This window comes from Synchiropus splendidus, chromosome 2 (assembly GCF_027744825.2).
Source record: "Synchiropus splendidus isolate RoL2022-P1 chromosome 2, RoL_Sspl_1.0, whole genome shotgun sequence".
NCBI lineage: Eukaryota > Metazoa > Chordata > Actinopteri > Syngnathiformes > Callionymidae > Synchiropus > Synchiropus splendidus.
In genome coordinates this window covers 10622973-10644124 of record NC_071335.1, presented here as the reverse complement: position 1 = coordinate 10644124, position 21152 = coordinate 10622973, and the positions used below count along the sequence as shown (strand labels likewise).

The window sequence follows — 21152 nt, the reverse complement described above, 5'->3', positions numbered from 1 at the left end:
ATTAAAGAATGCTGTGTAACTTTTGATAACAGGATGAACTTTGACAACGGATGAATTAAATGTTATTTTTCATTCTTTTCGGTATTGGGAAGAATATGCAAAGAACTCTTCCACTACTGAAGTTAATGATGTGACGTCCACCCCCAGAGGTTGCTCCTCCAAATGTTTCCCTTTACCAACATTCTCTTTTTCTGTGATCATAAAGCTCTAACGTGTTAAATTATTACTTTAGAATCGATTAAATGAATGGCCCATCTCAGCCCTTCCCCTGATGCGGTCTTAAATTGAGAGTTTGTAAACTGCATTTTTTTGAGTTCTTTTAATTCTGCACGATGATCACACTTTGCTGAGTTTGCTGTCTTATTCCGACCCTTTGATATGGAGGGAGAGTTATCCGGACAGTGTACCGCCACTGAAAGCTGACTGAAGGGTCTGAAGTAGAGGTGCTGGGTGACAAGTGACTAAGCTTTAATCATGAGAACAGAGCAGTAAATGTATGTGAGCTGGTTTAATACATATGCTTTTTCTCAGTTGGATTATTGTTTTTGTTAGCAACAGCCAGTCCCTGACTGGGGTCTAAATCTGTGGAAGGATACTTAAGAGATGTGCTGTCAGTCGTCGGGGTTATTGACATAAAAAACTAAAGGCACTGTCCTTGTATTCGGCTGGTGTGGTTCAGGTTCAATAATGCCTCTGAAATCATCAAGAGAAAAAGAGAAACTTTTCAAAAGGCCAGCGTTATGCAGCACACGGAGAGCATGTCGATGCATGCCACGGGACTCTTCTTTAGAGTTGTTAACACAACTTTTAAGGACTTCATATCTGGAAAGATTTGTGTTTTAAATCCGACAAACAATAAAGATGGAGGTCAGGAGCAGTTGGACTATAGTTTAGATCACTCACACACAGACATTGTGCCTTGCAATGAGCTCGGCTTATCCCACAAATATTGTAAAGAAAATACCACTAGCAGTCAATGGCTAGAAACGACACCACAAATTCTTATCATAAAGTATGCTTCATAGCTAGTCTAATGATAAATGTGACGTATTGAAATCAACTTTGACTTCTCTTCGCTAATTACTGTACAAATTCAGAGTGGATGCTGATAGGTTGAGAGACTCAAATGGCAGCAGTTTTACTCTCTTGTTTTGGATCCGTGCCCGAAGGTGAATCTCCAAACTCTGCACTTTGAACGGGTAAGGCCTCGACCCTGGTGTCATGCATTGTCATAGCGCAGAACTGATGAAGTCAAACAGAAGAAACTGTTGTTTTTCTTAAAAAAGCAATGCCTTTATAGAAACAATATCATGTCAAACAGCACAAAGACAGATTACTCATAAAAGGGGGAGAGCAAAGAAATGTTACTTCACTTTTCTTGAGAAAGAAGAAAAGTCGCATTAGAAACAATGATTGAGTCTCTTTGTGCTTCAGTAGTTAGTCAGCCGATCCACTAAGGGGGGCCCGTCTTTGGGGAGTTTATAGAGAGACATAGAAAGAGATCGATAGAGAAATATTTCGCCGCCACTTTGAGGATGTGATTCAGAACGGATTATCCAACGGCACCACAGTTAGCCGACACCACCAAACTATGAACAGGAAACTTGCAGTCGGTCCACATTTATAAACAAAGATTTCTCTTCTTATTGAAAAAATGTCATCAATATCATCACTATTCTAGCACGACAGCGTGACACATATAAATCATTACAGGCATTCACTCTCATGGCAGAGTGCAGCGCAGAAAAGCTTCTCAATATATTACTCTGTCTTCTCCATTATAAATAGCTCTTGATGCGGGGAGGCTGGATAGCACCGTCCTGGACAGCGTGATGCCCTGCTTGGCCTGCTTGATCTGGCCGGGGTTTTTGGACCGGAGGAGGAGGAGGAGGAGGGCTGTGCTTTGTTCGAAAAGCCTGGTCGCGTTTTAGGTACAAAGTAAGGTGGGAATAAATGTTGCATCACCTTCAGTCATTGGGAATTATGTGAACTGGATTGTCTTTACAGTAAAATGGCATAGAGATTTGATTAATTCCTTGAAAGAAAACTCATCAAAGTTGGTACCAAACTACAGCCAAAAGGAGTCCCATCATGACGGTGTTGAGATCACACTGCTCTGACCCGACACGCTTCAGAAAGCTCTGTAAGAATGAACGTAAAAAAAAAACAAAAAACACATACTCATGTTTGTGGTGGCGTAAACGTCGATCGGAAGGAAATTCTAACTGGACTGAAGTCCGCCCTCGTTGGTGCGTGTGCGTAGGGCAGGTTTCTACCGAGCATTGCTGGTGCTATCCGTCCCTCCCTCTTTCTCTCTTTTTTGTCATCCATTTGTGGGGGGGTGCTGTCAGTGACGGTCATAGGCTGAGGCTGTTGCTGTGGCAGCTGGACCTGCACCCCGCGATGTTGCGCCGTAATAGTATGGTGACCCTGCAAGTGAGAAGGAAACGATCAAGTCAAACATTACACATCTCCGTATGGTGACTAAATCCACACTCAACCGTATGCTTTGATGCATACGTTTTATTTATAGTAAAATCATTTAATTACAAAAATGATCTTTACTGTTGACCAGCCTTGGTGAGTGCATTTTACAGACCCATACATTAGTTACTATTGTATAACTACAACTCATCTCAATTGTCTTTCATGGAATTGAACTGTCATGTATACGTATTAGGGCTGGGACTCCATTAAATTAATAATCTAATTAATCACAGGCTTTGTGATGAATTAATCACGATTAATCACATTTAATATTTGACACCAGAATGAGCAAATTTAAGTTGAATCTGTACACAGACACTTAAACCTCAGAGTAAAAGTGGTCCATTAGTGAGTGAAACATTTGCTGCATAAAGTGCACAGAACCTTTTTCTGTACTTCTATACTGGTTTTTTTTTTTTTTTTTTAATTTCTTTTTTAAATTATTCAGTGCAATATCATTTACCGTCCTTCATCGTGGTGGTATTGGTTATGACATCACATTGTATAATGTGGCGCACTTGGAGTTGGTGAACAGAAAAATATCCCATTATTTTCCTCTGTAATAAATGGATCTAAATTAATCTCTTCAAGTCCCAGCCCTGGATTAAAACAGACGCCATTGCCACCGGATATCTGAGTCAAAGCAGAGTTTAACCATTTCAGGTGATCACAAATGCCATATGTGAAGTAAAAAATGTAAAATCAGGAGCCTGGGTTTTCAGTTCATTCATCAGGTGACGTCTACACGGGGCTGTGATGGGATGACACGAGCTCATCGAATGTCAGAATGAAACTTGGGTTCGCTTTGAAATAATGAAATAGACACTGTATCACTTCTTCTTCTTCCACGCACCTTCAGCAACGATCTAAGCTGACACAGTAAGTACAGCTCCACCACAACTTATCCCTCGAGTCTATTCTCTCCTCTGGGAAGAGGTCAATGCAACACTGTAACCCCACAGACACACGACAACACCCACACACTGACGTGCACACAGCCAAAGCCCCTCTAAACACGCACATTCTCTCTTTCCCACACACACACACACGCACACACACACCTGTCTCCGCTACTATCCATCAATCAGCCCAGCTATGTGGCGACGGCCAGGCTCTGTCCACAGTCCAGGTAATCTCAGGAGGCTCTTTGGGGAAGTGAGGCATTAAGCCGATCTGACAAACTATTTAGTCTCACTCAAGACAGAACACACCCCACCTCCTGCACCACTGTTGTCTCTTACTTTTAGCTCTCCATCCTTTCATTTGTCAAGTTTACTCTCATCCTCCCCCTCATTTCCTCTGTAGCGCACTCTCCTCGCTCACCCGTCATCAAACTGAAGCCATTCAGGGTCACTTATGGTCCGCTCAGCTGTGCTCCTCTGCCTATTCTTCTTCACACTTGCCGTCACGTTAGTCTGCCTCCTTCATTTCATTCCTACCTTGCATCTGTCCGGCCTGGCTGGTGAAGAGACTGGAGGAGCAGCCGATTTCCGTCCCCAGGAGAGGCCCATAATCCTGCTGGAACACTGGGGACAAAACAAATCAAAGTGTGAGGTGGCTGGTTGGGCCACAAAAAGGTCACTACCACCTGACCCCTCTTGCTCATTGACCTTTACACCGTCCGCCATTGACCAGTTCACCTTTAAACACCACCACTGAAATGGCTCCCTTGACAATGAATTTGACTCTGAGACCCCTGAGTTCCGGACTAGTTAGCTCATTTGGCTGGGAAATTATTGTGCATGCGGTTGACAATAATAAAAAAATTGTATTATCAGATAATGGAGTTTAAGGGTGTCTTTTATGACAATTATCAAAAATATTCATCTTAGCACTGACCAAGGAAATGTATTATTTTTAATGGTCTATGGTTAATAACACAATACTATGCCGTTACTTTTGCTTCATCTGCGATTGAAATCAAAATAATTTTCACTTTTGGTCACACGTTACATTACGTATTATGTATTACCTTAAATAAGCAACTTATTCATTTGTGTATCTGCAGCATATTAGTTAGCAATTAATCATTATAAAGTATGCATTAGTGTCTTGTTAAGACTGACTACATTTTACCCTGGAGAAGTCACCAAAAGTGTCACAACATGTTTCAATTATTTAAATAGAATCCTGCAATCCATATAAATAACAACAAGATGAGATAGTAAACAGTGAACCACGGTCCAGAGAGGGATTTCTGGACATTTGAGCTCCCAAAATGTATTCTTTCTGTGTCATAAACACGTTTTTATTAATTTTACTGAAAGATAAATAGTCTGAAAAAAAACTGAGACTTATTGATAGTGTTTTTGATAAGACTGGAAGTAAAAAGGAAACAATTTAGAACACAAATATTTCACATCTCTGTATGGTGACTAAATCTACTGTTAACTGTAGGCTTTGATGTTATATGTATTATTTATCGTAAATTGCTAACCCCTTTGACAGAATTGGAATTTACTCACCAAGTAAACTGGGGTTTGGGAATCTCCAAGACTCATTATACGTGGAATACTGTGGATGGGAATATGGACTTCCAGAGAAATCTCCACCTGGGGCGGCAGCAAAACAGCAAAACACAATTTAGTGTTGATGTCTTGAAAGTTCAAGTCACAATTTGCATTTAAATATTCATTATTTAAAATGAATCCACATCATAACGAAGACTCAACAGCTGATGAACGGCTAACACCATCACGTCTTTCAGCAAAAGAGCCATGAGAGATTTCGAACCAGAAGAAAAAGCTTCATCAACTCGGTTGCATATATATACCTCCTTCATCTTCAGCAACTATCTTCATCACTGTACAAGTCCCTCCACCAGCCTTCCACCAGGCTCAATATGAAAGGTAACACTGCCTTTGCTGAAGAGTTCTAAACTACTCTGCTGAAGTGGACTGATCTGAGGTCAGTGAAATGGTTCTGGTCCTGCTGAACAGTGAATGATAGTCTAGCTTTTCTCCCTCATTTACTACTTACTGTCTGGGGTTTACTCTTTCACACGTCCTCCATCACTTCTCCCTTCATCCATCTCTCTGTATTTTTCTCTCCTAGGTCGTCGACTGCCGTCCACCCGTCACCCTTCATATCAAAACACCCCTCCTCCAATTTCATCTCTCTTTCTTTTTCATGCCAATGCTGACTTGCTGGGGTTTTTTTTTACACTTTGGCTCTTTCTTTTCTCTTGAACATTTACTCCTCCCAGGGGATCCCTCTCCCATCGCTGACAGTCACAGACCCTGGTGCCCCTCTTCCGCCTTCCCCCATTCCTCCTCTCTCCCTCTCGTTCTGTCGGTTCTGCCTCACTGCTCTCCTACACCCCCTCTGAGTGTCAGCCCCCCTGCTGCAGAGAGAGGGAGACTGAGAAGGAGTAGAAAAGGAGTTGCTTGCTTAATGAAGGTATAATACTAGACAGAGCGGACAGAAAAGGGGATAATTTGCTTGAAAAGTGCTGAGATAAAACATGGTAAAGTAGCAAGTTGAGAGATGATCTCCGCAGTTCATTTAACTTGTAAGACGCAGCAGTGAAGGCGCGTGACTCGGGTGTGAGTTTTACGGTGCGCGTGTGTGTAGGAGTGTGCATCTGTCAGGTGGGGTCGGGATGCGGTCTCCATGGCATCCCTGGGTACGAACATCCTCCCCTTGTCATCGTCGTGGTGACGGCAATGTGTCAGGTTGTTTAGGAGACAAGGAGGGAGGTGGGACTCAGGGGTCCCCCTTGTGTAACTCAGTGTCAAGGTCACACTCAAACACACTGTCAAAAACAAACACACACTTCCTCATAAACAACTGCACACAAGCCAAGCCGACACACACAAATATGCTGTCAAACCTGAGGACAGTTTGGGGTGCACGCAGGGGAGCAGGGCGACAGGGTTACCCGTCTTTAGATGTGCTGTTCCTACATGCCCGCTGAGAGTGTGTGTGACACTGTGTGAATGATTGGGAATACAGAGTGACCTGCCAACGTTAACTCTGTTTGTGAGCTGCTGTTTTGTTTATTGCTCCGTATCGTCCACTTCCTGGTCCAGCGATGGGAGGAGGAAGAATGGCGGTCCGGGATTAAAACACAAAAGCAGCAGAAAAGGCAGAGTGGAAGGGAATGAATGAATTAGTCGTGGGTCACTGGTGATTCTCATTAAAAACAAATTACTAATGTTGAGGAGGGACAGCTGTGCTACTGTGGCTGGTTTATAATGACACACACACACACACTCACACAAAGATAGATGCACACAGAAGCCCCCCCTGGGAGCACTGTCAGCGGCGGTGTAGTCTGACGGTAAAGAGGAAGTGGCAACGCAAGCTACACTCTTTAAAGGCTCCCACAAACACGGCCATCCGCGGGGAGTTCCACAGTTTGGCACAGTTTAAAAAAGAAAAAAAACGGTTCATTTACTGTAAACGGAGACTATACCCACCAGGTACCATGCCAGTGAGGGAGGGGGTGGAATAGCTGCCCTGTCCAGTGGGAGGAACATGTGGAGGATATCCTGGTAGAGTGGTGCTGGCCAGGTCGCGACCTAAAATCAAGCACAGTCAACAAAAGACTCTTCACAATTGCACTGAACAAACAGTAATGGGCCTTAACATTATGAGCACTTGCACTAAACTTCAAAGGATATTCTGTCTCTCCAGATCAGCGTTGATGTACCAAAACTTCATCCACTGAAGAGCCCTGTTTTCCAGCTTACTAAACATCTGCCAGCCATTGAACATTATTATAGCCAAACATGCTACTACTACTACTACTACTACTACTACTACTAATAATAATAATAATAATAATAATGTTTTAAAACCATTGTTGTTGGGTTACGGTTGCTTCATTTGTCAATAACATGCAAAGCACTGTTTACGGTTTACTGTTGCCTGGTTTTAGCTGAACTGTATGCTCAAAGGTTGAATGCTTCAACTTCACAGGCAGGACAGTTAGTGGAATTGATACAGTTGATTCAGTCATCTTGAATGATCAATGATAGATAGATAGACTGCTCATTTAACACCTTAAGAGCTGTGACTGATTTACTAACTCTCATATAAAAGACACATCACCATTACATGTACTATCATATGCATATTATTCATGACACCCTCTTTTGTTTCTTTCATCCACATGAAAAACATTTTCCGATCAGGTTTTCTATCTGCAGGCATCTATTAATTTACATCCTGCCCCCTCCTGCTCTCTGTCTGTCACCTGCTAGAGAGGATATATAACTGCATTAGACTACATGACAGTGTGTCAGCCCAAATCATTTCTCTATGTTTGCCTGCAGTAGACATTGGATGTGCGTGGAAAAGGGCCGATCCATTCATCATCATCACACACACACACAAACGCAAGCTCCTTTGTCGACACCCACCCTCTCTCCCCCCCCGTGCACACATTTATCATCATCGTAAACTGCTCAGAAGCTAACACCATCAATCCCATTCACTTCCCCACCACTTAACCACCACCAACTGGGAGGAGGAGTGAGATAGAAACAGGAGCTACGGAGAGAAAACAAGGTCGAGCTAATATGAATGAGAGGAAGTTCACGTGGTGCATTTTCTTATTTTATTAATTTTCTGACTGACTAAAGAGAAGTGATTTTCACTTTTTCTAAGGGAGTTGTGGGTTTGACAGATTTAACTTCTCTGATTCACCAAGTTAAATGACCCAGGTGTCATTTTTGCAGGGTCACCTGACATACAAAAGACGCTTTGAAATCAAAAAGAGTCTTGCCTATGTGTGTGACTTACTGTGATACACATATACCATGTGTTTGGACATCCAGCACATATTTGCATGACTATTTACAGAGTTGAGGAAACATAACTCACAGTTTGAAATTAACAACCAGCTCGCTCAGTGGACTGCAACATTGATCATTTTGTAACTATACTGTAACACAACAATAATAAGCGTCAACTTGATATAACTCCTCTGAAAGAGCTGTCCTGTCCCTCTGAATCTCCTCTCCACTGCTGCTGTGTAGTGAAGTTTTTCTCTGTGTTTGATGCGACAGCGAGGCATTAGTGCAGACGGGCTACTCATCCGCTCAGGGTCAGTGAACAGGGCAGCGAGGAGAAGGAGGAGAGGGAGGTGAGGGTGAAAGAGAGGAGAGATGGACTCTCCACAGCACAAGTTAGAAGGGGCAGACAGGGCCAGCTCCTTTGAGGTGCGTGTCCATGTGTGGTTGTTTCTGTGTCTGTGCATATGTATGCCGGTGGTGTTGATGTGTCTGTTCTCCACAGTAGAGGTCAGCGAACAAGTGCACGTCTTTTCAGGGCCTGGCTGCAGATCAGCACACTCACATGCTCTGTTTTTGCAAAAAATGTATTGAACTCCAGTGTTTCATTCGGACACGTCAGAGCGAGGTCATTTGCGTGTGCTCCCATGTACGTGTGCATGCTGGTGTAGGAGGAAGATATATTAAATGTTTCCTCACTTCAAAGGTGCCTCACACATTGGACATCTGATCCCCTAGAGGGAGCACTGTTTGAGGAAAAGACAGGCAAGGAATGCATGCAAAACACTCTGGAAGTGTGTGGGAGTGAATATGAACGTGTGTGTTTGCATGCATAAGCAGAAATGGAAATTTTATCTCTCACTCATTCTCTCCGCCAGCATCTGCAGGTAATATTCCTCAGTGGTTAGGGAGGGCAGACAGGAGCCAGTACCAAGCCCTCCCAAATTCCCAGCTCTATGATTCCCTTCATTACAGTTGGGAGGGCTAAAGCCTTGTCCAAGGGCTCCCCGGTCTGCTCTTAATTAACCACCACCTCACCCACGGCTCCCTTAAATGGAGACAGAGGGTGAGATGAGGTTTTCACTCTCCCTCTATTCTTCCACCTTTCTTTTTGTTCCCTCCTTTGGGCTTCCTGCCTCTCAAGAGATCTAAAGTACTGAGCTCTTCAAACTGGTTAAATCACTGCAATCTATGTAGTCGGTCCCAGAGCAGCAGTGGACCACTGTGGCTTTTGTGTATTTATATTCCACAGGAATACAGTGGTTTTTCTGTCAAGTTAATTAATATAAAGACTGTTTTACTGTATTTTGCGCATCAATTTATTGACTGTTCATAGAAGAACATATCGGTAGTTTATCTCAGGTTTTTCAATAGGGTCTCCTCTAGATGGTATTGTTTTAAAACATTAATAATGCCGTTTACCATTGTCATCATCCAACTGAATATGCTTATGTGGACAAAACACGGATAAACTAAAACTGCAAATGGGGATTTTGTGGGGTTGAAGATATGGTTTGGCTGGAAAGTGTGAAAAAGTAGGCGTAGCTTTAGAACTAGAACTAGGACCATCTGTCTTGCTTGCGTACTTTGGTTTTTGAAGTTCAACTTGGATCAAATGGGTTTGTGACTAATTACTGTGTATGGAAATGTATTTCTCAGTCACCACTGCATCATGGTATTTGTGTCCCACATGAGAGATGGAACAAGTTTGAATGGGAGCTGTTTGGGGGCGTTGGTGAGTTCTTACCTGGGACCAGTGAGTAAGACTGTGGGCCGGACACGCTGGCTCCTAACTCCGCTCCTGTGCCAGGATTAGCCAAACTGTTCTTCATTTCATCAAGTCCACCAGCTAATGAGGCCATGGAGGAATAATCCGATGTCTGGGGAGAAGTCAGAAAGAAAGAGTCAGAGTTATGAATATGCAGAATTCTGACAACAAATTTGAGTGAAAATGAATGCTATTTATTTGTTCCTTTCTTGTGACAATGACCACATACTCAGAACTTGTGGACAAATAGTGTCAGCTGCAGGCCGACACACATGCGCAGACTCACACCTGCAAACCCCAAACTAAGCCAGTACTGAGACAAAGCTTTCTGTCTCCAGAGACACCAACAACAATAAGAAGAGTGATCATCTTGGAAGATTTACACCAGCACCCCATGACCTCAGCACACGCACTTCACCACACGCAACACACAGCTACTAATAACACAGAGGAAGCAAGAGTAAAGTATCAAGGCAATATCCGACAGTTGTGCTTAACTTTTATTGGTAGCACGTGCTGCAGTTTTATTGCAAAGAGAAATCACTGAAGATCATGTCTTGTTTATATGTATGTTGTATTTTAGATTTGCTTTTAATGTCCACCTACAGTATTGTACAAATACCACAGTGATCAACATCAAAGGCCAAAAGTATGGACACCCATCCGTATTCTTTGCCTATTATTAAATCCATATTTTGTAAGGCAGTCCGCTCTCAGGTGGAGTTAAAAACATTTTATTTTGGACGGTTGATTCACAATTGCAACCCCTCATGAGTGTGTGACACTCAGGTCGGGTGTGCGTGCGTCTGTGTGCACACACTAATGAAAGCAGTCCGAATTTCCTTTAGGTGATGAGGTGAGAGTTTTGCACTGACCCCTTTAATACCTCTGCAACTGTGTGTGAGAAGCTGTACATGCAGCCGTGTGTTTGTGCTCACTGACCTCTTAAACACCCCTGTGCTCGTCCACGCAAAGCACAACCACTGGACTGTGACCTGCCAAATAAGAGCTTACCTTGTACACTACACTTCCAACACACACACACACACAGACCCACACCTCTCCTTGGTCTTCAGGCACATTTTAAACCCACTTTTCTCTCCTAACGACTCCTCTTGTCTCCCCTGTGGCCCGTCACACCTGTATTTTTCACCCACTCCCACGCAAAATAAAACACCCCCTCACTCGCTGTTTCCTGGCTAATCTCCATCTTATTAGGTAGTGTCTAATGTGCCCGATGGAGATGGGGGCCAGGCAGCCGCAGAGGTATTGAAGAAGGGGTCTGTCGTGGTAATTGGCCATGATGAAGTTTGGCCATTGGGGTGACAGGCCCGCTAAGGAAGATGGATCATTCCCATTCGCACCCGTAAATGTTGTCACTTCCACTGCTCATACAGCCATACCAGTCCTTATCAAAGGGTGGGGACACAGCTGCGGAGCCAGGGGTGTTTGGGGGTTGGTTGTGGGTGGAGTCGAAGCGGGTGGATGGATGAATGGATGAGTTTGGACTTGATTTAATACTAGCGTGGTGATAGAAAGTACATTTTAAATAAAATAAAAAAAAAAAAAAATAATGATCAGAATATAGTGCATCTTTTAAATATTAATGCATCTTGTTGTCTTCTTAGGGCCATCAGGACTTTTTCTAAAGGAACTGGTCAGTGCTCTAAATCACCTGAAGGTGGGCCTAAACTGTTTGTAAAACAGCTCAGTTATCACATAACAAAAGGTAACTGATCGATGCTTGAACTCCAACCCAGCTCCCCACAAGTGATGAAGCCATCTGCATTGTAGGTGAAGCTTTTTCTTCAACTATTACCTGGTCCGGTTGCCATATTCAAACCATTTGTTATGCAATAAAAATATTCTTGTGCCATTAAGCTTGTCGTTCTTCTCAGCCAGAGAGGAAACCAGCTTCCTCCACATAGTAAGTGCTTCCAAAATTCTGACAGACACAAAGCTATCATCAAATCCTGTGCTGTCGCTCAGTTTTGTCTTCAGTTAGAACCCAAAACACAGAGGAACACGACAGAACGGTAAGAGACTATAACTTGTAACTTCAAAGGTCATGACATTTTCAGTATTATTCAAAGTATTTTCAAATTGCTTGCATACAAAGAGAGACAATAAACAGGACAACGTGGGCAAAAATAAACAATCCTGAAGTCAGAGCGCATCTTTTTTTTCAATCTCTGTGGCAGCAGCAAAAATCTGCCTGGGCCACTTACAGAGAGCAGGTTGATCTAACCAGTCTGATATGGGGAAGTAATGGTTTGGTCCAAATCTCACATCACTAACAGATGAGCCCTAATCGGTTCACTGACACACATGCAACTGGGCCGTGTTCGCTCGGAGCATTTGCATAATAGTATTTCCCGTTCTCTCAATTTCCCAAATGGACCCCAATTTCTCCATCCCCGTCTCCCTCGCCACACATTCCTGAGCCGTTCTGATGGGAAAAGGCTTGAATATAAACAGATAGAATTCCTCCAGAGGCCGACACTCTGACAGTGAGTCCAGGGCTGGAATCATTTGCACTCACAATAACATGGCCGCGATGTGCTGACTACTAAAAAAGTTAATATACGTAAAATATGGACATGCTTTTAAAACTGATTTAAATTATTTCAACTGTTAATAGAACACATGTTGAAATAGCAATAGGCAGTAGGGATCATGATCGCTGTTTGGACACATTACATTGCATGCACAGTTTAGAGGTTTCCATGGAGAGCGGAACAACAGTTTGTGTCAAAATTCACTAAGACTGCATGTGCAATCTAAGGCAAGAGAAATGTGTCAGCAACACACCAGCATAAATCGGTCCTGGTTTGCTGCAGGGCCAACACATCCTCATTTCTAAGGCACCACATATTGGTTGTCAAGTGGGTTTTCAGCCTTTCTCATGGAAGTCCACTTGAGTCCATTCAACAATTTCATCAGTATGTGATGCCGTAGGAGTGAGAGCACAGTGGCAGGGCATGTACGGAGAGACAGAGGTGCATGGAGCCACCTCACACAGCACAGGACCATGGACAGAGCCTAGACAATATTATTTACTCCAGAATCCAGTGTAATTTGACAAGGCAGGATTTTTTTCAAGACGTGTGGTCACCAAAATCGTATTATTAAGTGAAGATCAGCCTGTCATTCGTCCACTTACAATTGTCACTGGCACAAATGTCCACACTGTCAACAAACATGCTGACGCAGAGACAATTCAAGAGCTTTATTACACACACCAGTGGCTAGAAGTTCAGCACTCTAATGGGACCTGTCTCTGTGCTAGTCCTTCTGTGAACCCAAGACTCTATTTCACAGAAGCAAAAGCATGATATTTCAGATTGCAACTGGTAAACATCTGCATTTTTTCTGACGTGAAAACAGTAAATTATGTGTAAACGCCTTAAATTCTAGCAAAAGCAGGACACAAGTATTCTTGTGTCAATTTTTAATAGTATGCAAACATGTGCAAACCATTTATTGAAGAAAAGAGATTATCTTTGTGTATAATAAAAGCACTTGAAGATGTTTCGCGGGTATCAGAATACCTGAAGTTCATTGAAAATGAACCCCTGGTTTTGCTGTAAAAGCAGATAAGAATAATGCCTCACTTAAATATCACATCATTTCCCTAAATGTTTAAAAGCCCATCCAAGTCCTTTATTGTGTCGCACAAAGAATGAGGAAATGGTATCCTTTCGCCGCTGGACAGGCGGGTGAGTGGGGGTCCCATCAGTAGCTTGATTTATCACCTGAGTAATAGGAAGTGATTGAAGGGGAATTCAAATGAACTGTCCCTGACAGACACACGCGCACACACAAATTAATACAGTGGAATAATGGGCCACATGTGAGGAAGGGACGAGGAGAAGACATTAATAAAGGATTTGAGACAAGCGGAGGACGCAGGCAGTACTGCTGTAGATGATGAAAGATGTGAAGAATATGAGCAATTTATTGTCTATCTTTGAGTGAAAAATGACAGAAGCAATAATGACTGAGGTTCATGTTCCACTGTTTAACATGTCACAGATAATGAAGCCTGTAAATGAACCGCCTTAATGACCACAAATTAGAATATTTTACCGGAGTACATGGAGCACCTTAAAGCAAGCAATTCTTCCCATGGTGCTGCAGAGTGACTCCTGTGACAACGTTTCTTACTAAAGTTTAGACCAGTCAGTCATCTACTTTGATCAAAAGCTACTCAAACACAGTGATAGTAGAGGAAACAGTGGGCAACATCTTGGTGGTTATGTCTTAATTTACAAGGTGAACTATATTCTACTGCCGTTCAGTGGTGCTTTGTATTATCAGGCTCTTTTTTATTGTTTTGGATATGCAATCCAACACATGCTCTTTTGGCTCACACTGCCTTTCTGCTGAAACAGTCCAGGAAAACTGAACCATTCACCCTTTGTTTCTGCTTCTGTCTCAGATATCCTTACTTCTGTATTCAATAAAGAAATTGAGAATTATTCAGGTGCCCAAAGATGTCAATCTCAGCCCTTTACTCTGCAGCAGCAGCAGCAGCAGCAGGTCCAGGACCATGAAACGCTTTTTATGACTGTCAGTCACAACACAGCATGACCCTCCTTGACCATAACCTCACCGTTGCCGGCTCACACAAACAGCCACACACAATCGCACCTCATACCAAAGAGGCAGAGCAGTCGCTGTCAGAGTGTCAGTGGTAAGGGTGTGACTGTCAATCATTCCCTCTGGGAAATTTAGTTGAGGAAAAAGGGGGGGCTGCTAACGAGACAAGATGATAGAAAGGACAGAGGTGGACAGATAGCGACGCGGGGTTGTGTGCGTGCTTGTGTGTTTTAGTGCGCCGGCACAAGAGCCTGAACCCCTTTGTAATCACAATGCAACCCCTAAAGCCAGTTTGACCCCCAGGGCGATCTGGAGTTTAATACTCCTTTTTGCGCCCCAAACCCAGTGGCTTGACCGAGCTCACAGGGGACACTGACCTATGAATCACGGGTATTAAAGGCTTGAGCCGTAGTCTATAGAGCCAGCATAGCCAATCCCTGTCGACCTCTCGCCCTGGACCACTCCATTCTCCATGTCGGTCAGGAGGGATAGAATGGTCTAAAAAGGCAAACTCTGCCCTAGAGGTCTAAGGCTGTAGCCTCTCTGCACCACGACTTCACCACTGTTTGTTTGTCCTCTGGCCCTTGACATTGACTAAATACATGGAACCAAAGCAGACAAATCATTAAAGGTAACAGGAACTACTGTCGACACTATTCTACTTCCTCGGTGTTGACCTGAAGGGCAAGTCAGACGCCTGGCGAGGGAATACTAATGCTCGAGTTTCACCCAAATTTGCCGTCCCTTAATGTGACAGGTAAACCACTTAAGGGAGTCAATTGGGCCATTTAAAGGAGCTCTTTCATTGTGCACTTGCAGCTACAGCTACAATTTGTCAGACTTTGTAAAATGCTGCAATGCTAACAGACATGAGCCACTCAAGTGGAGCCTGGACTGACTTCTCCTGACAGTTAGTAGTAGTAGCGGATGTGTAGAATATCGTTGTACAGCTGTAGCACATCTGAAATCTTGGGTCATTTTTAAAAGACTTGTTAATATTGATGCTGCAATTCTTATTCTTATTCTTATTCTTATTCTTATTCTTATTCTTATTCTTATTCTTATTCTTATTCTTATTCTTATTCTTATTCTTATTCTTATTCTTATTCTTATTCTTATTCTTATTCTTATTCTTATTCTTTGAAAGCATTGATCTACTCAAATTTCTAACTCAAAAATAGTCAGTATTGTGTTTTTTTCCCAAAATTTCATTAATAATCCTCTAAGACCTTTAGAACAGTGTTTCTTATCGTGAGTTTACTTCCATTTAACACACACAGCATCACTATGCAGACAGCTCTGTCACTGTCCCTGAGCAGCAGGAAGTGAGGTCATAATAAGAGCTGGGTCAATATGCCCATTAACCCCTGCAGTGACTTTGATTATAGGAACATCAATAGGCCAAGCCTGACTGAATCGAGGTTTTACTCGATCTAGACTGATGGAATGGAGCTCACAAGACGATTCTGACATCTCGTCTGGATTTTCAAGGGCATAACCAACATGATGTGACTCGTAGGGTCACTGGTCATTGCTGATAAAGTCATGGAGGCGTGGTGTGGGTCAACACCAGTCAATCACTCAGCTGACATTTTTCCAACAGTCATTCACACATACAATCATCTGAGGCAGGTGCTAGCCGAAGTTCTCACCACTACCACTGACTTTCTCACAACTCAAACACAGTAAGAATTCATCCTAGTGGTCCAGGTTTCTTGGTTATGCTTCGAGTGACACTAGGATTCTCTATTACACATTTCCATTGAAATTTTCAACGACATTTCCAAAAAGAAATTATTATTCATTATTGTTATCAATAAAGAACATCATATGCAACAAATGAATACTTGTATCCACTAAAATCTGCACCAAACAAAATCTCATCACATCAAATCACAACAGCACTGTAACCAATCTCAAGGCCATGAGATGCAAAGAGAATGCTTGATAAAATTACCGTTCATAAATAACTGCTTGGCCTACATGGCTACCGTACCATTTAAAATGATGTCATTTTACAGTAGTGGTTGTCTAGGGTATCATTTGTCTCTAACTTCCACAATGCTGCATATTTTTGCGGGGAGATGCCCAGGGTCTGCAGTCTGCCAGGCCCTTACCTTGCCAGGGCTCACATAGAAGTCAGAGCTGGATTGGACTGGACATGATGGCTGTCTGTCAAACAGGTGACCCAATACCTCGATCTGCTGCTGCGAGAACAGCTCCCCTCTCATCTGCTTCCTGAGGAAGTCCCGCCCACTGTGGCTGTGCCCGTTGGCTAGTGGCGACTCCTGCATACCTACACATGAAATAGAAATAAGAAGATAGTCATGAGTACAGGTGTTTTCTGGTCACACAGCCGATGAACAGGCCCCATTCCCATTAACAAACGTAAACATCGAACCCTCACTTGAGCGTGTGAAAAGATACAAGCACGTATTTTTCTCTCGCGTTCTGGGTACCTCTGGAAGAGGCACAAAAATATATATTGCAGCGGTATCAGCGCTAAGAGTGTGAGCGCTTGTATCCTACAGATATTGCAAAGCTGAGGGACCAAATGAGACGATTATGGGAACTCAGAAGAGGAGCGCCCTCAAATGAATAGAAAAAGAGGAGCCAGTGAGACAGATAAGGGAAAGGGCAAGGAGGGTGCACATTCTGCTACATATACCCTGCTATGAAGCAGATTCCTGGCTCCTGAGAAGCAGCGTTCAAGTCATGTGTTCCTCGCTGCCTTTGTATTTTCGATGAGCTGCTGTTAAGTAGATAAGATGATATAATATTGTTTGATGGTCAGCAAAAAAAAATTGATGAGGAGGCGTTTTTTTTTTTTGTTTTTTTCCTGAGCAAACTGTAATGACACTGAAGACCATGGTTCAGGTAGGAGAATCAATCAGCCTTAGGACCTGTATGAAGATGCGGATAGATTATCTTCACCCACAACAGGTTCTTCTGGGCAACGCTAGATGCCACATTCTGTCTTCAAATTCCATCAACACAGCATCGTGGAACCTATCTCGTCCAACTGCAAAACCCCCTCACCATACCTTCTCAGTACACAAAACCTCTTTTAACCAGCTCTTACTCCGACAAACACCGCTTGATCTTAATCTCTGCTTCTCTCTATATAGTGTCGCACAAACACACAGAAGCCTGGCTTCAGTGTGAGTAGATGCTCCAAGTCTCTGGTGGCAGACCCAATCGTGGGGGAGATAAAGCAGGTATGATGCTTTAGCCTGGTAACCCACGGCGACCCATTTAATCTCACCAGCCAGTCCTCATGATGGAATTCAATTGATCAATCATGTAGCTGTGATGGCACCATTTCAGCTAGCTTATTGCTTTCTGCTTTCTTTCTGTCGCACAAATACACACAGACAAATACACACTCGGAGATGACCCCCTGACTGTAACTTCAGGACCACAACAGAAAAATCAGCCACAGACAGAGACCTTGAAAAACAGATGTGACCAGTGGTCTGACTTTTATGCATGGTAATCAATATGGTCCAGTTGTGTATTTGAACGTGTGTGTCGACGTAGATCAAGTTGTGGGCGGGTCATTTGATATCCAGCTGGTCTCATTGTATGGATGGGTAAAGAAAGTCATTGCTGTGACGGGTTAAATCCTATTCACTGCTGGATACACACACACACGCACGCACGCACACTAGCACACAAACACACACAGCTGCCCCAATCTCCGTGAGTCAGTCTCAGAAGGGAAGCGCTTCTCTTCCCTCTTTTTCAGAGCAGAACAAAACAAACAATGAGCCCTCATTGTTCCTCTCCCTTCCGCCTCTCTTTTTCCAAGCCTTGCCCTTGCTCGTCATCACCATTGCACTTACATGGTCTTGCCATTTATGAGACTGAATTTTGAGAGATTGTTAGGTGCTCTGATGAACATTCCCTTCATCAAACAGCGAAATGAAATGGTAGCACAGGGTTATGTTTTGTTTTTGGTAAATATGGCCCCATTTATCCATCGAAAAATCTTGCTTTTCATTAGAACAGTGTTGCTGTGGTCTTGTCAACACATTCTAACTCCTATTTTGTGGTGCTTTTTGTGTAATGCTAGGGTAGTCCATCTGGCCACATTGACTTTGGACACTGTATATGTAGGTTGCTGACCGTCAAGGTAGTTGTTTTGGTGTAGTTGGTCTTGAGCTCATAATCCAGACTAACTAAGAAGTTTGGGACAATTTCAGTGTGATATCATATCAAGCATCCAAACCACGATCAAAGGCTTCTGGCTACAGGAATGATTCGGGCTGCAGAGTGAATGGTCGACAGTTCCCTCCTCCATTCCTCTTCACTTCTCTTCCTCATCACTTGTTCAACCCAGGGTTCTTTATCTGGTTAGATGCAGAATGTCACAGTGGAAGCACAGGGGGGTTAAAGGTCAACTTACAAGGTTTGACCCACCAACTAAAATTTCTTTCAATTTTGTCAAAGTTATTTTAGTCGCCCACATAATGTTTCAAGCTACATGTTGTTATGTGGAGTTGGAAAGTACAACAGTCCGTGTATATATGTGTATGTACAGACACACACCTCTACATATGCTAATAGGTCAAGAGACAAAAGTCCCCTTTTGGCCCCACAAGTCAAGTTCTTCCATTCAGCCCAATTCATCAACATTCTGCAGCCAGTCACCCCCTCACTTCCCCTTGCTTTGGCTGGGGGCACAGGTCACCACAGGGCTTAACATCGCACAGATCCATACATATGAACTTACATCCGTCATGATGCATTCCCAGGCCCCTCACTATATCCAGCACTACAAAATACCTGCCACTATTTTTCACCCCTAACACACTGCAAAGATACCCTCAAGTCTGTTAACAGCCAGAACCTCCTTTGTGACCTTTAGATTAAATTAGATTAGCCTAGATTGGCCTTTATGTTGCATGCATTGAATACCTAGTCAACTGGAAAAGTCAAATATAAACACAGAAACAAACAAATATTTATGTCCAGTAATTTGTGGTACAACCAAAAATCTGTTGTATTGGGTAACAAGGAAGTTGTTATTGAAGCAGAACTAGGGTCCGTTTGTGTGGAGCTTGTATGATCTACCTGCCATTGAGAAGCCTCCCTTCAGCTCACCAAGAGGTCAGTAGTGACTGCAGGTGATATTCCGGTCATTTCTTTCAATATGTGCTTATTTGCCTAGAGCCAAACAAGCCGCAAGTCTTCAACATCGGATCAAGAGCCTTCCAAATCTGGTTGCTGTGTGTCGCTATTTTAGAATATGAAACTAAATACTCCCACTTACTGTCAATAATGTTTTAGATATGTTTATTTTCCCAAATGGGAGTAAAACTGAGCACACTCTAGTAGCATTTTACAGCAAACTAACTGCCTAAATGTTTTCCAGAAACATATTTAATGGGAAAAAAATCAAAGTATATACCCAAGTTTCTCCTAGCTAAATCGTATTGTTTGTAATGGTGAGTGTTTGTATGCTCCATCCCGTAGATATGTCTCTAAGAGTGTGTTGAGACAAGCATATGGATGTATGAGGACAGGCTTTTTTCCGGCATTGGTGTTTGTGTCTGTCCATATCAGCGCATGCTGTTCCTCATGTCGCCCCTCGCTGTGTGTGTGTGTCATTATCCAGCGGGGGATGCTCTAATGGAAGCTGTGATTAGCAATGCTGTTAATTAGACCACAGAGCCAGCCATGCAGACCTGGGCTACGTAGACACCACGGATAAAGCCAAGCAAGAAACACAAAGCTCAATTACACTGTGAACGCTTCAGTGAAACGTGAAGTGATACGCTGTTTTGGAGTTGGAATGAAACACCAAGTTGGAACGCGGAAGCACAACTGAGGACACAAGTGGCGCGCGGCACAGCACTGTTTATAAGTTACGACAAGAAAATACAGCCAATTACGTGACTGAGGTCACGTTTGACTTGAATGCTTCTTATTTTACATCCTACTCTATATAATGTGAGTGAAGCCATAATGAACTTTCTGTTACTGCAGACATTTTGACATGGGTTGCCAGAACATGACAAGTGTAACTAATAGGATTAATGATGATGGCTGTGTTTGGCTGCCAGTGATGTCACTGGACTTTTACAGAAGAAACAATTAAACGTCCTATAATGCAGCACTTTCAAAGGTCAACTTCAGCTGGAATTAATAATTCACAACTCATTCTGTCAGTCTGACATTATGTCTGAAACAAACGAAGGGGTTGTTTTTGTCGCTTCTCTCTTCCAACAAGTTGTTCTTTTAGTCATGATGAGTGCAGCATTTCAACATGGGTATGCTTTGTTATTCATATAAATGACTCGGTTGACTCGTGTCTTTTAATGGTTTCCAATCCAGCCATCCATTTCTGCTGCATACTGGAGTTTGGTTGGCAGTGGTCTAAAGACCTCTTCCTAGAGAGAACATCTTAGAGATGTAAAATCTCTCTGACTAGATGCCTGTAGTAGCCTCAACTGGCTTCTCAGCTTAGAGCCTCAATTGGAGGAATGACTGCTGTCGATAGATTCAAATTTTTAATCTGAGTGAAGATGATCTGACTCATGATTAATAGTAAA

General features: G+C 43.0%; 1 protein-coding gene across 1 annotated transcript in view; it reads right to left on the bottom strand.

Annotated features, from left to right (window-relative positions):
* Nucleotides 1-894: 894 nt before the first annotated feature.
* LOC128753297 (paired box protein Pax-5-like) overlaps nucleotides 895-21152 on the bottom strand; it is a 32893-nt gene continuing 12635 nt past the window's right edge. Inside the window, exons 6-11 of the mRNA XM_053854871.1 lie at nucleotides 16791-16891; nucleotides 9973-10105; nucleotides 6909-7010; nucleotides 4953-5039; nucleotides 3927-4013; nucleotides 895-2430 (exon numbers count right to left, since the gene is read on the bottom strand). Of these exons, the coding sequence (XP_053710846.1) occupies nucleotides 2348-2430; nucleotides 3927-4013; nucleotides 4953-5039; nucleotides 6909-7010; nucleotides 9973-10105; nucleotides 16791-16891 (593 nt within the window). The 3' untranslated portion in view covers nucleotides 895-2347. The remainder of the gene's footprint in view (nucleotides 2431-3926; nucleotides 4014-4952; nucleotides 5040-6908; nucleotides 7011-9972; nucleotides 10106-16790; nucleotides 16892-21152) is intronic.